General features: G+C 42.7%; 1 protein-coding gene across 2 annotated transcripts in view; it reads left to right on the top strand.

Moving 5' to 3' along the window:
* Positions 1–15,720, top strand: part of Synpo2 (synaptopodin 2) — a 171,045-nt gene that overhangs the window by 142,356 nt on the left and 12,969 nt on the right. For both annotated transcript variants that reach the window (XM_005386805.2, XM_013515263.1), the window contains exon 4: positions 1,175–3,360. In XM_005386805.2, coding sequence (XP_005386862.1) covers positions 1,175–3,360 — 2,186 coding nt within the window. The remainder of the gene's footprint in view (positions 1–1,174; positions 3,361–15,720) is intronic.

Here is a 15,720-nt window from a genome sequence, read left to right as displayed (position 1 = left end):
TTCTGTTTAACTATCTCAAGGAACAGAAACACTCTAAATCAGGTTCATTACTAAAAACATGATTATGATTAACTAAGGTTATAAGTTAATTCACCACCAATTTATTTTTCATAACAAAAGGAAAAATTTAAATATAAGCTTTTATTGTTTTATCTCTGTCAAGCTCTTGTTTTATATTTAAAATTGCTAAATACTACATTAGTTTTTATCCCAGATAATCCCAGTTATCCCAGTTAAAAGGATCACGAGTCACATAATTTTAAAATTTCCACAAGATTTACATATTCTTACTGAAATTAAAGTGGTATATTTCTAAAACAGCAATATACTTAGAAACAAATTTTTCTAGTTAACTTTGTAGATAGCGCCTCTAACATGTATTCACAATGATATAGTATTCTGAAGTAGGACTAATTATTAATTCAGTGATTTGAATTTATATTAAATCCATTGCTGTAAATGGAAACATTTTGGGTGGTTGTTGAAATAAATAAATAAATAAATAAATAAATAACCCTAAATACCTACATTAAGACATATACATTTTTAAAAAAATTTTACTGGGACACATTCCTGTTTTATAAGATGATGAGAAACAGTTTAATGGTCACATTTTATTTTTTAAATATAGAGGTAGAAAATACATCTTGTTTTTCTGAAAATATTATGTTCCTAATTATATACTATTAACTGGCATTTCCCAATCAGTTGTTATTGTTACAAGGTAAGAATCTATAGAGCAACAAGTGTCTAAAATGTTGTAATGTGTATATATAAAAATGTATTTACATGAACAAATGGAGAAGGGCATGGTACAGTGTTATGTGTGTCGTGTATTATTATAGGAGCATAAATTTTAAAGGAAATAAAGGAATAAAGAAGAAAAAGCAGCAGTAGCCAGGCAGAATTACAGCCCCATGCCCATAGTGCCTGCACCACTGTAGCCCAGTGGTAGAGGGTGTGCTTAACATGCAGGAAGCACCAGGTTTGACCCCCCCAACACCGAAAAACAAAAAAAGAAAAGAAAAGAAAATTAATTAAATTCCTTCGAATTTTGATACCCAGGTATAAGAATTTTTTAAATATTCTTTTTCTCCAGAAGGAGGCAATTTCAGGGTTGCTGTGGAGTCCTCCTTGAATTCATTAACTCATTACAACTTTTGTACTTTCCTAGGGCTCAGGAGGAGCGAGAGCCTGTCAGAAAAGCAGGTGAAAGAAGCAAAATCTAAATGCAAAAGCATTGCCCTCCTTCTCACCGATGCCCCCAACCCCAACTCCAAGGGGGTGTTGATGTTTAAGAAGCGCCGGCGGAGGGCCAGGAAGTACACCCTCGTCAGCTACGGTACTGGTGAGCTCGAACGAGAGGCAGACGAGGAGGAGGAGGAAGGCGACAAAGAGGATACATGTGAAGTGGCATTTCTTGGCACAAGTGAGTCAGAAGTGGATGAAGAGTTGCTGTCTGACGCGGACGACAACGCCCAAGTAGTGAACTTTGACTGGGATTCTGGACTGGTGGACATTGAGAGGAAACTGAGCAGAGAGGACAAGATGGAGATGTTGCCAGACACCACAGGAAAAGGAGCCCTCATGTTTGCCAAGAGGAGGGAGAGGATGGATCAGATCACAGCCCAGAAAGAAGAGGAGAGGGTGCTTGGAATGCCAGGCAGAGAAGCAGACCTTGCCCAGACCGATGGCCTGAGAACCACGACTTCTTACCAAAGGAAGGAAGAGGAATCGGTGAGAACGCAGACCAGTGTGAGCAGAAGCTACATCCAGATGGGTCACAGTGCTGGCCAGGTGCCCCAGCAGAATGGCTTCAGTGGAGGGTCCGAGGCAGCAGAGGCCCAGAGGCCGATCCCTATGAACAGAACAGCCAAGCCCTTCCCCGGGTCTGCAAACCAGCCAGCCCCTCCCTTCTCCCCGACCCACAACATCCCAAGCCCCATCTCTGACTTCCCTGCTCCTCCACCATATTCTGCGGTCACTCCTCCGCCCGAAGCCTTCTCCAGAGGGGTATCGAGTCCCATCGCTGGCCCAGCACAGCCCCCTCCGTGGCCGCAGCCTGCTCCCTGGTCCCAGCCAGCCTTTTACGATGCATCTGAGAGGATAGCATCCCGGGATGAGAGGATTGCAGTGCCAGCAAAAAGAACGGGGATTCTGCAGGAAGCTAAAAGGAGAAGCACCACGAAACCCATGTTCACATTTAAGGAGCCCAAAGTAAGCCCAAATCCTGAACTCTTGTCACTTCTTCAAAATTCAGAAGGCAAACGGGGCACTGGAGCTGGTGGCGACTCCGGACCTGAAGAAGACTACCTCAGTTTAGGAGCAGAGGCTTGTAATTTCATGCAAAGTTCCTCTGCTAAGCAAAAGACCCCACCTCCTGTTGCTCCAAAACCTGCAGTCAAGTCCTCATCCTCCCAACCAGTTGCCCCAGTTTCTCCAGTCTGGTCTCCAGGAGTGGCTGCCACCCAACCTCCTGTCTTTCCTGTATCAAACCCATCACAGGGCACGGTGGTGTCCTCCATCAAAATAGCCCAACCTTCTTGCCCTCCTGCCCGGCCTGCAAGCGCACTGAACCTGTCTGGTACCTTCAAAGGACACCAAGCAGCAGTAGCCAGTCAGAATTACAGCCCCAAGCCAACAGCGCCCGCACCAGCAGTGAATGCCACTCACACTGGAGCAATGGGACCATCCAATGAGCTTCCCGGAATGAGCGGGAAAGGAGCCCAGCTCTTTGCGAAGAGGCAGTCGAGAATGGAGAAGTATGTGGTGGATTCCGACACTGTCCAGGCCCACGCTGCCCGTGCTCAGTCTCCCACTCCATCCCTACCGGCCAGCTGGAAATATTCCTCCAATGTCCGAGCACCTCCTCCTGTGGCCTACAATCCCATCCACTCTCCCTCCTACCCACTGGCTGCTGTCAAGTCTCAGTCATCAGGCCCACAAGCCTCCAAAGTGAGCAAGAAAAAGGGCAAGAAACCCCTCAACACTTTGGATGTCATGAAGCACCAGCCGTATCAGCTCAATGCATCCCTGTTTACTTTCCAACCTCCAGATGCAAAGGATGGCCTCCCCCCCAAGTCAGCAGTCAAGGTCAGTTCAGCCCCAGCGGTGAAACAAGCTCTTCCTTCCCGGCCAGTGAATGCCACCTCACCCACGAATGTGCAGGCTTCGTCTGTGTACTCGGTGCCGGCCTACACCTCTCAGCCCACCTTCTTTGCAGAGGCCACCTCCCCTGTCAGCGCATCTCCCGTGCCTGTGAGCGTTCCCACCTCTCCAAAGCAAAAGCCTGCCTCGTCATCTTATTTTGTGGCACCAAGGCCGAAGTTCTCAGCCAAGAAAAGTGGTATCACAATCCAGGTGTGGAAACCATCTGTGGTGGAAGAGTAATCTTGTAGCTGCAACCGAGTGTCCACTTTGCTTGAAATGAATTGTTTGCAGTGTCACTTGAGTCCCTGAGAATGCCTAGCAAATCCTCAACTTACTTAATTTCAGATGTGTCACTTCCCAATCTGGGTCCAAGGAGCACAGTATTTTTAATGAGTCAAAAGTCCAGCTCAGATTGACTTAAAACATATTTATCTTCTTTGCACACTTAAAAAATCTGGGAGTATCCCAAAATAGACATGTGCCATTACGTTAAGTAAGCAGGATACTTAGGATTTAGGCTTTAGCCACAAGAAAGACAGTGATTAGTGTTTTCAGACATTAGGACACAGCATTTATGTAATGTAACAGCTGTGCTTCCATGGCGAAAAGTTCAAATGCAGTGGAAATATAACATGGACTGACTGAGATTTCACTTTTAAATCATGCTTTATCTCTATTACTAGTGTTAAGGGAATAAGAAATCTAGAGAGGGCAGGATCAACTCTGGTCTGCCAACCACAGGCAACTGTTGACATCACAGAGAAGGTTTTACTGGGGATTGTTGGTGTAGTAAGCAGTGGATAAGAAAGAGACTCTTAATAATTATGAGCACTTATTATGTTAGATTTTTTTTTGGCCAGATATTCTTACATTTCAGAAGACATATTTAAAGTAAATAGGATATGCAAGAAGGATAATGATGCTTAGAGATAATGATCCCATCCTCTCTGGGGAACTTAAGGGAATAAGTATTTTACATCTCCTTTGCCCATGAAAGCATAAATTTGTTTTCTTCAGCTGAGGCAAGGGGTAGAGTACGGAATAATGAAACAACATGTGAGTGGAGGATGTGGATGCGCACAAAGGTACACAGGGCTGTTGTTTTCCCTTTGGAAACCACACCGCTGGGACCTGAAGGGTTACTGACTGCAGGAGCTGATGGTGAAGCGAGAGGAACCCCTTGTGCAAGAGACTGTAGGGTGAGAACACAAAAGTATTAACATCCTGTCTGAATGACCTCACAGATCTTCTTCCTGTGTTCGTTTTGCTTTTTGAGACGTGCTTCTTCCACTGTTCCTTGCAATATTATTCTTGCACCTTTACTTTATTATTTATATTTGATGGACCAGGATAATTCAGGCAAGGTAACCTTGCAAATTTGGACTGGTCACACACCATGTCATCATCCAGCTGGCTATGAAGTTAATAATGTTACTGAAAGTAAACCTGAAGACCTTTCTCATATCTATTTTAAGTCTGAGTGTGACCAACCATGGAAAATATTCAACATGAATTAATGTAGAGAACTACAAAGCATTTATGACAGCTTCAAGGAGAACCATCTACACTTTGCAGGAGATATGTTTAGAGGCGTCCTAGAAAAACTCTCCTGGTTTGAGGGTACACAGTGTCATTTTAATCCTCTGAAAATATCTGTATTCTTGTTCTTTCTTTGCTGTCACTGTTGATCTGCTATGTTTTTCTCTATCCTATTAAAGTATTACTTTCTTCTTTATCTGTTCATTGTGCATACTTTTTTTTACAAATCTTTATATGAGCTATTCTCATCTAAATCACTTCTCGTATTTCCCTTATAACATCAGAATTTTCTTTCTGTAAGCATCAATTTCTCCATACATTGTAAAACTGCAAGCTTAGATATGTGAAACATAGCATAAAAAGAGGAGAGTTAAGTCAGTTGCAAAAGTAGTGGGGCTGATTCTTCTGCTTTTTCTCTGTAAAATCTTCTGCTGGCTTTGGTGGCAATGCTACTGCGAGATATAGCCTGGTCTCTTACTTGCCTTTTTGGGAAATCAATTTGGAAGATTAATGCAGAACAAAAGAAAAAGCAATCTATCCCTTATATAACACAGCTGTTTGTATTACTTGTTTCCTGCAAAGGAAGTCTGTTGAATGTGGTACATTTTGCATTGTTTTCTCATAGAACAGTCAAAAAAGGCAATGTAGGAAAGGAGATCATTTTTATAACTGCATTCTTAGCATAGTCCTAAAAGAATGGCATAGATTAGAGAACGGACATGGAACACACAGGTAGTCAGTTTGAGCACATGGGCCCCAAAGTATTCTAGGATGGTAAATGAGCCAGGAGTAGTCCCAGTTGTCCAGTGGTTTGTGGTATGTAAGAATGAGAAGAGTTTTCAGTCCATTTCCTGTTGGACAGATGGCAATCTTAGCAGAGCCACTATTTGGAGTTGATGACTAAAGACAACTAACATGACTATATCTTCTTGTCATCTGGGGGCTGTTAGGGATTCACACAAAGCTTCTAAGACTGTCAGGCATGCAGTCAAAGCAGCTACCATGCTGACCAGGAGTTGATAATAGACGTCACATCTTAGAACATACAGTCCCATAGAAGAAAGTGGAAATTTTGCAAAACAGTATCCACAACAGGGACTCTGACCTCCTCCCAAGGTCTACGGAAATGAGAGAAAGAAGGACAAAGCCATCTCCCTGAAAGAGAGATTCCTTTCCCTCTTCTCCTGACTAGGGAGCTGTGTGGCCATCGTCAGGCTGGGGTTGTGGAAGTAACATCAGTGAGAGAAGAGCCTCCCTTCCACCGGGCCCACTTTACAGTCTGAGTCATGCTGGTTTTGCTGAGGTGGCAATTGTTTGATTGGTTAGTTGGTTGGTTGTGGGGTTGCAGGAGCAGTTTTGTGTAGTTTTTAGCACTTTTCCTTTTCCCTTGTTGTTTGGTAGCTTCAGTCCTAGTCAGAGCCCCCATAAAGTCAGTTTCCATTGTCAGCACTGCAGCAGCAATCAGTGCCTGAGTAACTATGTTATAGCAGGTGCCTCAGTCCCTCATCCTCAGGCATCTGTGCCTGGTTTATAGGGGTACAGCATAAATTAAAAGGTGATCAGTCACTGAAGTATGGACAGGCTTTACACCAGCTCCCCTTTGTAGCATCTCAAAGCTCTCTTCCTGGCAGAAATGTTGTGCTCTAGTGAGCTGGCCCAGTCCTGAGGACTGTGGGCAGAAGAAAGTGCCATGTATATAAGCACAGCATGATCTCTCAGTCATATCAGAGGGCAGATTGAATCACAAAACTGGTGAGATTGGAGATCTGAGTGTTGCCACTTTGCTTTTAGAACGTTTACTATTTCACCACCAATATTTCAATAGTAGGCACATTTTGAGAGAGGAGAAGACACACGGTTTCTGGATTTAGACAGTCCATTGATAATGTAAAGGGAACATTTTTCAGACTATGTTTTATAACATTAGGTGGTCATTCTAGAACATGTAAAACTTTGTACTTGAAAATATAACTAGTATGATTGCTAATGATCATGTGTATCAACTGTTTCATTTTACATGAAGTGTCTCATTTAATCTTCACAAGAAATAACTCATTTTAGCCACAGGAAAGCCAATTCAGATTACATATAATTCCTTAACATAAGTCTAGGTCATTTAACTATTCTATACAGTGCCACCTTCTTTCACTGTGGGACAGCTAAGAATTGTCCCACAGCTAGCATTCTAGCACAAGAATCACATCTGAAATGTCAGCAACAGATGATCCCCACTTGAAGGGGATGGATTGGCACATGTGGGACTGCTTTGCTATTTGCCATCACTGGGCTAAGGGACAGTGAAAGCTATTTGCCACTGTGAGCACGTGAGACACTCTGACCATGTGGCTCTGTCAGTGATGCCACTCAGAGCAGGCGACCCTTGGCTGTTAGTGTGTGAATGTTCTCTTTTAAATAACTTTGTCATTTCAAGCAAGTATATATCAGATAGTCTTGCAAGCACCAAGATTGTAAGGGTGATTTTCTTTTAAAAAACATCAGTGGTGTTATTTTATGAGTTATTGCAAGCCAAGCAGGAAGGGTATTTGAAGAGTATTTTGAACCTCAAAAAAAAGTGATTATTTTTTGACATTTTAAATGCTTAAAAAACTTCCAGAAGGAAGTATGGAGTGCATCTTCATTCCCTCCTAATGTCAGAGTTGTGGGGTTTGTGTTAACTTTGTTTTTTACAAGTTCATGAGAAAAGTATGTAAATTCCAAGAATCAATACTGTGTTCTCAGAAACAGTGACCCTCATTGGTCTAATGTCCCTATATCACTGGACTCTGGGGGACACAAAGACTCCTGTAACACTTCAAAGCTGCTGACTGAGTCAACAAGTGTTCTGGGAAAATGCAAAATTGAAATTCTTCTCTAGCCTTCCCACCAGGGCTGACCTAGACCCCTAAAGCAAGCTAGTAAATTCCCACAGGACCTGACACCAGAAGAAGTGCTGCCAGAGGCTAGACTCTGTCTACCTTTGTGCAGCTTAAAAACAACTATGAAAACTGTAGTCCTCCAGTGTGCATCAGGCCAATAAAATCTCCATGTTTTGGAGGGGCCTTCCAATCTGAAGTATCGTTCCCTAGGCACCAGGTCCAGTCCGTTTCTACGATATGTAGAGTTGTACTTGAAACTGCAACTTGGCATTCAGAAATCACAGACCTAGTCAGAGACAACTGAATGGAGAGAATTTTAATTAAAATTTATTAAATCTGAGGCTGGGGTGTGTAGCTCAGTGGCAGAGCATTTGTCTTGCAGGGGCACGGCCCTGGGTTAGATCCCTAGCACCACCAAAAGAAATTTTCATGTAATGTTCACTTGAGGCTTCTCGTGTTTATATCTGTTTACCCCACTGTCAACATATTTGTCTATATTTTGCAGGCTTTATCACCAGGAGCTACATAGAAACCCAGAATCCCTAATCTAACTATCACAGGGAGCCTGCTTCCCGGCCTCCCTCCTTCTCCATGATAGCCATAATATTCAAAATGGTAATATTCAAAGCACTGTGGAGAGACCCGGCTTCCACAGCCCTTACTCTTCAACTCCTCAGCAACAGTTACTGTTTTTTTTCCTGGGGAAAAAATTAAATCAAAGGATTTTAACTGGCCCTAGTTGAAAAGAAATGTAGGTTGCAGGAATAAAGGGACACATGCTCTTGTTGGAAGTAAGTAACAAAGGGCACAGTGTTTTGTTTTTTCTTCTGGACACATTTTAGCAGTCAGGGGATCTTGGGTACTTTTAGCTGGGAGAATAGTCTGTGTTCAGGGTCACCCAGCAGCCCATAATGAAGCATTCTGGTCCAGGTAGGGATGATGGGTGGGGAGGGAAGAGGTGGCAGCCGCCATTCAGCCTCCCTCTGGGCCCGGGCACAGGGGAGAGGAAGGGAGGCAGAGTGAATGTGTTAAGCCCTTCCTATATCCCAGCAAGTGTGTGCAATGTTTTGCATAAATTATAATAATAGCTAACATTAACTGAGTAAAACTTCCAGCCCTGAATTGGGCTGAGTGTCTGTCATGGATTAACCCCTTGACGGGTGGCCCTACCTACTGAAATAGGTACTACCATTACAAAGTCCCTTTTTATGGCTTATAGATGGGATTCTGAACAATGAAAGCTGAATAACTCATTAAAGATCTCACAATGTGAAGTAATGGACCCTGCATTTATTTTGCAATCTGCATTCTTAACCAATTATGCTAGTTTCAGTTGCTCCTCAGAATTACTCTGAGGAGAAATTTTCCCATTTGACAGATAAGGTACCTGAGGCATAGCAAGGCTAAGCAATTTATCTATCCCACAGTCCCCAAGCTCATGGGCAGTAGATTAGTTTAGATTAGGCATTTGTCTGTATTGAAGCCTGCAGTATCGCATGGTCCACAGTCTCCCACACCCTGGTAATCTTGCTGCCTGAGACCTATTAGCTGCACCTCGGCCAAACAGATTCACATGAGTCCGCTCTGTGTGTACTTTTTGGGTGGTTTAGACCCCACCAAATGACTTCATGAACAACCCCAATTCCATAAGACTGCTCATAAACTCACATGCTGAGACAGCATGTTGGAAATAAAAACCAGTTTCTGAGGAAGAGCCACCTGTTTTGTAAGGAAAACAGATGGATTTGATAGTGGTTTTAAGGGAGTTCCCGAAATTCTTTCATTTTCCTATTTCAGGATGAATACGTGCTACACAGGGAATAGGAATGGGAAGGAATGTGATTAAAACATAAAGCAAAGTCTCTCCATAAAAGGAAATGCTGTCCTTGGCGATATGCCATTCTGACTAATAAGTACTGAATCAACACCCAGCTTGCCTTTTACAAAACCAGTAAAAACTTGAAGCATTTCAAGGGAGTGATTCTAAGCAGTTATGTGGGGGATCACTGGTATTTAGTGTTTCAGAGTATCCCCCCCCAGGTCACTACCACGGGGGTCCTAAAGTGCAGCCCCTCCAGGTGAGATGCACCCAACCTGGGTGTGCGGCAGAGAGCAAATCCTTCCTGCCGGAGTGCCCCTCCCCCACAAGATTCCTCAACAGCTATTTCTGTCAGAGACCTCCCCAAGAGGGCATTCTTACACCTTATATGCTTTCCAGTTGTTTTTCTTTCTCTAAGCTATGTCTCATTGTTATTGTGAAAACATCTCCTGAGGAACTAATATAATGAATGCTAAATATGGGCTTTGAACATTCCCATTGCTAACTTTAAGGAGAGAGGATGAGGTTTTCTAGGTTAGCTGTAAAAACCCCTTATATTTGCAGAGTTTCACTGCCTCACTTAAAATCATAGACGTTAGCTATATTCTCTCAGCACTTGGGAGGATGAGGCAGGAGGATCACAAGTTTGAGGTCAGCCTGGGCTTCATAGTGAGTTCAAGTCCAGGGTAGACTACATAAGAATGTACGTTTTTAAAAAGGAAAACCATAGTGCTAGTAAGTAGGTGGGACTTATGGGACTTACTGTGTGCTAGATGGCCCCCTAAATACTTTGCAAAGGTTAAATATTTTAGCATTACAGAATAACTGCAGTACAAGGCAAGCGCTATTGTCATTGACTTGAAAATGAGAAAATGAAAGGAAAGTTAAGGACCTAGTCCAAAGGGTAGGCTAAGACTCAGAACCCAGCAATCAGACTCCCCAGCCTCCCCTGTCACAAGGACGCCCTCCCTCTCCAGAACACACGGGTCACAGTGGGAAGGAGTCACCCACCAGAGGTGATTAAGTTTTGCATGCCTCAGGATTAACTCAAGACTTACATTAAACCTTCTAAATCAAAGTAAGCAATAATTGAAAAAGCTCACAGTTTGGTGGCTCCAAGTGATAAACACTAATAAACAGGGCACATCATCGGTGGGAATAGCCGTGATATTTCTTCCACTGGCCTATCTGCTCAAAACCTGGTAAATGTTGCAGGGAAGCCCACCATTTTGCTGCTGTCCCCTGAACGAATATCACTAAAAGTTGGTCTAAATGCCTCAAACGCCCACCACGTCCAGTCAACTAGCATCATGTATTTACCAGAGCTGTGCTAATATGCACCTGGCAGACTAAAGAAAAAGAGAAAATGGTGCTACAGAAAAACATCCTTCAATGTTAGCAACAATAATGTAGAAAAAGTTTTTCATAATTTGTAAGTTAAGAAAATACATGATTTGGGGGAAGCAAAATGAACTTCAATGAACTCCACACACAATTCAGTGAGACAGTGAGCTACACTGTGAGTGACAGAGGCACATTTTGCAGTAGTTAAGAGTGAGGATTCTCAGGTCAAATGGCCTGGCCTGAACCCACACCTGCCTCTTGCAAGTCAGAAGACGTGAAGCAAGTGAACCAGCTGCTCTGTGCCTCAGTGTCCCCGCTGTGTTATGGGCACAGGGACAAGTGTATCTCGCAAACTGTTCAGATTAAATGAATCAATAGGCAGTACATGTATAGAACAGTGCCTGGCATACAGAAGTATTCAGCATAGGTTAGATATTAACATTATTAAAAAGGATGCTCAATGAACAATAGCTATGCTACTGTTTCAAAACTTCCAAGGAGAAAAGCAGCAATTAAACAAGTTCTTTTGTGTTAATATGAGTCCCAGCTTAAAGGACAGACTGCAACAAAATAGAAAGCCAAAAACAAAAAAACAGAAGCAGTTATCCACGTAAATGCTATACTGACACCAGAAACCTATTCCCAGGAGTGTTTAAGTGAGGGATTTTGGCTTCTTCTCTACCTTTTTCTTCTTAGTGTGAATTCTTTTCTACTTTGTGTTCATCAAGTGTGCCAGTATAGTTTTTAGTAGTGTACAAAGATGAGACCAAGATGCAAAACCTGGCTTTAATACTTTAAAAATACAAGACTAACATCGGCTTTGAGAATCTACCCATATTAAGGTACTCTGCTCAGTTTAAAGCACCAATATTAAACAGAACACATGTGATGCAGTCAGCAACATAAAGAGTGCCCTTATGGGGAAATGCTTGTAAATCCAGCACATTCTCAGAATAGGATAGGTGGCATCCTCAGTAAGGTCCTAGCGGGATCGGCAAGGCTTAAATAGGACTATCGCACAGAAAGTGGAGCAGTTGGCAGCACATCCCCAAGACTACCCCACTTCTGCTGCTCTGACAGTTGGGTCCAGCAGGCAGCTCTGCCTAACTCCTGGGCACAGCTCACAGCAGTCCTCATCCCTGCTGTCCAGCTCTGACCTAGGACAAAGGGTCAGCAACCTGGCCTGTGCAGAGTAACTGATACCCTTGCTTGAGAGGCAAGATCACTTTCCAAAAACAAGAGTGCAACCTTCTGAACAGAGCAGGCTCCCAGCTCGCAGGACAAGTGATGAAAACAATTCTCAGAAGCCACGACTGCCGCAGGGAGGAACCTAACAGTCCAGCTGCCTTGCAGACGCAGGGAGTGTCTGTGGGTTTTCTGATATTTTAGAATCTGAGTCAGGAGCAGAAGTCAGGAAGAAGAAAAAAGTCAAAACAAGCTAAGATTCTGAAAAGTTTATCTGAATCCAAAATAACTTCTGTTTTGAATACAATTAAGTTGACTTAGTTTAGTTTTCCTTTTGTGACACTTACCTTTAAAAACAAAACACAACCACTCCTCCTTCTTGTATTCCATACCCTTTATCTCTTTTTTTCCCCCTCGTGTATCTCAGATGTATAAAGAAATGCCCTCCTGACATTTTCCAGAGCTAAGAATCAGGCTGGACTTTAAGCAACAATTGTTCTGCGGTTAGCCATAGATCTTTTTGGTTTGCTGTTTCGTCATACTCAGAATCTGGTGGGGGGAGTCTGGCCCACTGGACTGTTTGTCAGTATTTGTCAGATGATGATGATCATAATTCATCATACAACCCCAATATAGGACCAACAGATTTTGAAATCTGCATGATGAAATACCCAAGGGACAGTCACTACTCACTGTGGATGGCAGCTGTTTGAAATAAACAGTAAAGCAAAATACATCACTTAGAACTTTTGATTTTAATTTTAAGTTTATACTTCAGTTCACCAACTAATATGATTACCTTTACATAGAGTATATTTATTTGAGCAAAATATTGCCTTAGTCATGTTTTAACACAGTTTTTCACTTTTAGTATTTTTAAATTTTTTTTGACACAGGGTCTCACTCTGTAGTCCAGGCTGACCTTGAACCCACTGTGTTGCCCAGGCTGGCCTCAAACTCCCAGGAATCCTCCTCCCTAAGGATCCCAAGGGCTGGAATTACAGGCGTGTGCAACCATGCTCGGCTAGTTTTTCAGCTTTCATTCCCAGGGAGAGTTTAAGATTCCCTTGGTCCCAGTTAGACTCTGATTTACTAGGTATGGTGGAGGCCCCAGAATTTGTCTTTGTAACTCACACCCTGGGGGATTCTGACGCTAAGGAGCTTTGCAGCACATGTTTAATTCCTTTTCTAAACTGGGCCGTGGGACAAGCCTGTATAATTCCAGCTATTTGGGAGGCTGAGGTAGGAGATTGCAAGTCCGAGGCTAGCCTGGGCAATTTAGCAATACCTTGTCTCAAAATATAAAAATAAAAACTAAAGTACAAAAGTTGGTAATGTAGCTCAGGGGTAAAAAACATGCCTACCATGTACAAGATGATGGGTTCAATCCCCGGTACTGCAAAACGTAAAAAGAAAAAAAAAAAACCTTTTTTTCTAACACTCCAAGCACTTAAGTCAGCTTTATTCTGGAAAGCGCATAATAGCCTCTCTGTGTCCAGCCAGCGCCAGCCAGACCTGTGAACTGAACGTGCTTGCGCGGGCTCGGGGGCGCCCTTGGAGGGAGCAGGCGGGGCACTCGGCTGCTGCCGACTCTCCTCGAAGCGCCCAGGAGGTGGCGGCAAACCCTCTGCCCTAGCAAAGGGCTCCGCGGGCGGAGGTTTGGAGGCTGGGGCTCTGCAATTTGCCTCAAATCTGTTTTTTAAAAACAGAGGGACAAAGGGAGATTTGAGATTTGATTTTATCTGGCTCCTGGCCTCTGATGGAGGATAAGTATAACTATTTCTAGAAATGGAATGCTAAGAGCGTTATCATCTAAGTTGCACCGAGTTCTTTGGTTTTTGGGCTTATCTCGGGGCAAGCAATTATGTGACTTCCCTTGGCTGTGGGGACCTGCCTGGAGCCTGTTATCTCCAATCAGAAGTGTTCTGACTAATTAACCTAAATCGCTCTGGCAGGATTCAAAACACTCTTGGGACCTAGGCTGAAGGTGAATTCTGAAGCACTTTAATTAGTTGATTCAAATGAAAATAAATAGGATTGTAAAATTCACACAAGTAAAAGGAAATTCATGCACTTTGCATACCCCAGGAAAAAATCCTCAGCATTTGTGTCTAACTTTAACATTAATATGACGAAATAGCGTCAGGGATCAACAAACACATCACTCAAGACAGGCTGCCTCAGTATTATACAAGTGTACCGGACAGAGAACAGGTAGCCGGAGCTCTGGCCGCTTTGATCCCGACCAGCGATTGTTTTCAAACCTTTGATGCATGGAAGTTTGTTTCTGAAGCAAAAAAGACAGTGATATGTTTGGAAGTTCTGCAACATGAGAGATACACTTGTACCTTTATCAATGAGAGGAGAAAAGATCAAAAGGAGAGCTGAGTACTGGAGGCTGAGGGAGAGAAGCTGCAGCCCAGGTCTCTGCGCTGTGCATGTGTGATACCAGGTAGCAATGAATTATGGGTCTACCAACCCTGAAGTAGACAAGATTCAGAGGAGGGACAAGAAGACAGATACACCTATGTTTTAGGCATATAATGAATTTTGTTAAAATGAAAATAACCCCCACCCCCAACACCTATAACCCCAGCTACTTGGGGGACCGAGCGAGGAGGATGGCAAGTTCAAGGTCAGCCTGGGAAATTTTTTCAGATCCTGGCCCCAATATGGAAAAAAAAAAAAAAAAAAGGCCTGAGGCTGTAGCTCAGCGGTAGAGTGCTCCTCGGTTCAATCTCCAGGACTGCAACAAAGCCAAACAAAACCTGTCCCTCGCTATCAGAGAATATCTAAGGATTTTTCAGACACAGATCAAACTAGCTTTGAGAGGTACACTTTGGTGTCAAAAATCTCTCTACAAATGGATAAGTTGGATAGATTTTTCCTTCCCACCCCCAGCACTTTTTTAAATGGCTGGATGTGTAACAACTTTAGATACAGGAATTCCTGGAGGATTTCTCTCTTCCTCTCCTAATCTTAAATTTGTTACCTTCAAAATTTATCTTTTGTTTCAGGCTTAAACCAAACATCCAAAACAGCTACGTGGGTTGATACAGGCATTGTAGTTGATGCAAAAGATTTTTTTGTAAATTCATAAATGCATTTATCAAATCAATATTAACAGTGAAAAAATGATTAGCACTTGAAATGGTCAATAAATACCTAACATCCTGTTAAAATGAAGGTAAACTTAGTGATGGGAAAAAAAATCAGAGAAATAATAAAGAATGCGATCCTTTTGCTGTCATATTAGCATGCCATGTTATGTCTGGATAATTACACATTGCAGTTTCTAGAGTCCATTAAGAAAGCTATGCCAGCGCACATCAATTGTAAAAACAGTTAGTGCCAAGGGTAAATTAAGTATTTGCTCTCTAATTTTACAAGTTAGGCAAGCAGACAAGAATCCTAATGTCTTGAAAGATAAGCCTTGAAACCATTAATGACAGATTGCAAATATCTCTGGGATTAGTGTTTTCAGGTGAAGTCAGTTCTTCCTGTTTTGAAGAAATGAACCTGGGGCACTTCTGATAAAATGTTTTCCAAATTTTCCTTTTGTATTTAAAAAGCATACGATGATGACTAGCTTTGTATGAGGTGTGATATAAAAATATAATGAATGTTTCCATTTATAAAGTTACATTTTACTTATTTATTCCCCCCCACCCCGTACTAAGAATCGAACTCATGACCTCGCCCTTGCCAGGCAGGTGCTGTGCTGCTGAGATAAATCCCCAGCCTCTGTGAATGTTTCCATCTAAAAGAAACTGTTACAGTAATAGACACATTGCCATTAGGTCCCCT

The sequence above is a fragment of the Chinchilla lanigera genome, unplaced genomic scaffold (assembly GCF_000276665.1).
Source record: "Chinchilla lanigera isolate Chin_1 unplaced genomic scaffold, ChiLan1.0 scaffold00027, whole genome shotgun sequence".
In the NCBI taxonomy this organism is placed as follows: Eukaryota; Metazoa; Chordata; class Mammalia; order Rodentia; family Chinchillidae; genus Chinchilla; species Chinchilla lanigera.
The sequence above is the reverse complement of the archived record's forward strand: the minus strand, read 5'-3'. Positions and strand labels throughout refer to the sequence as shown.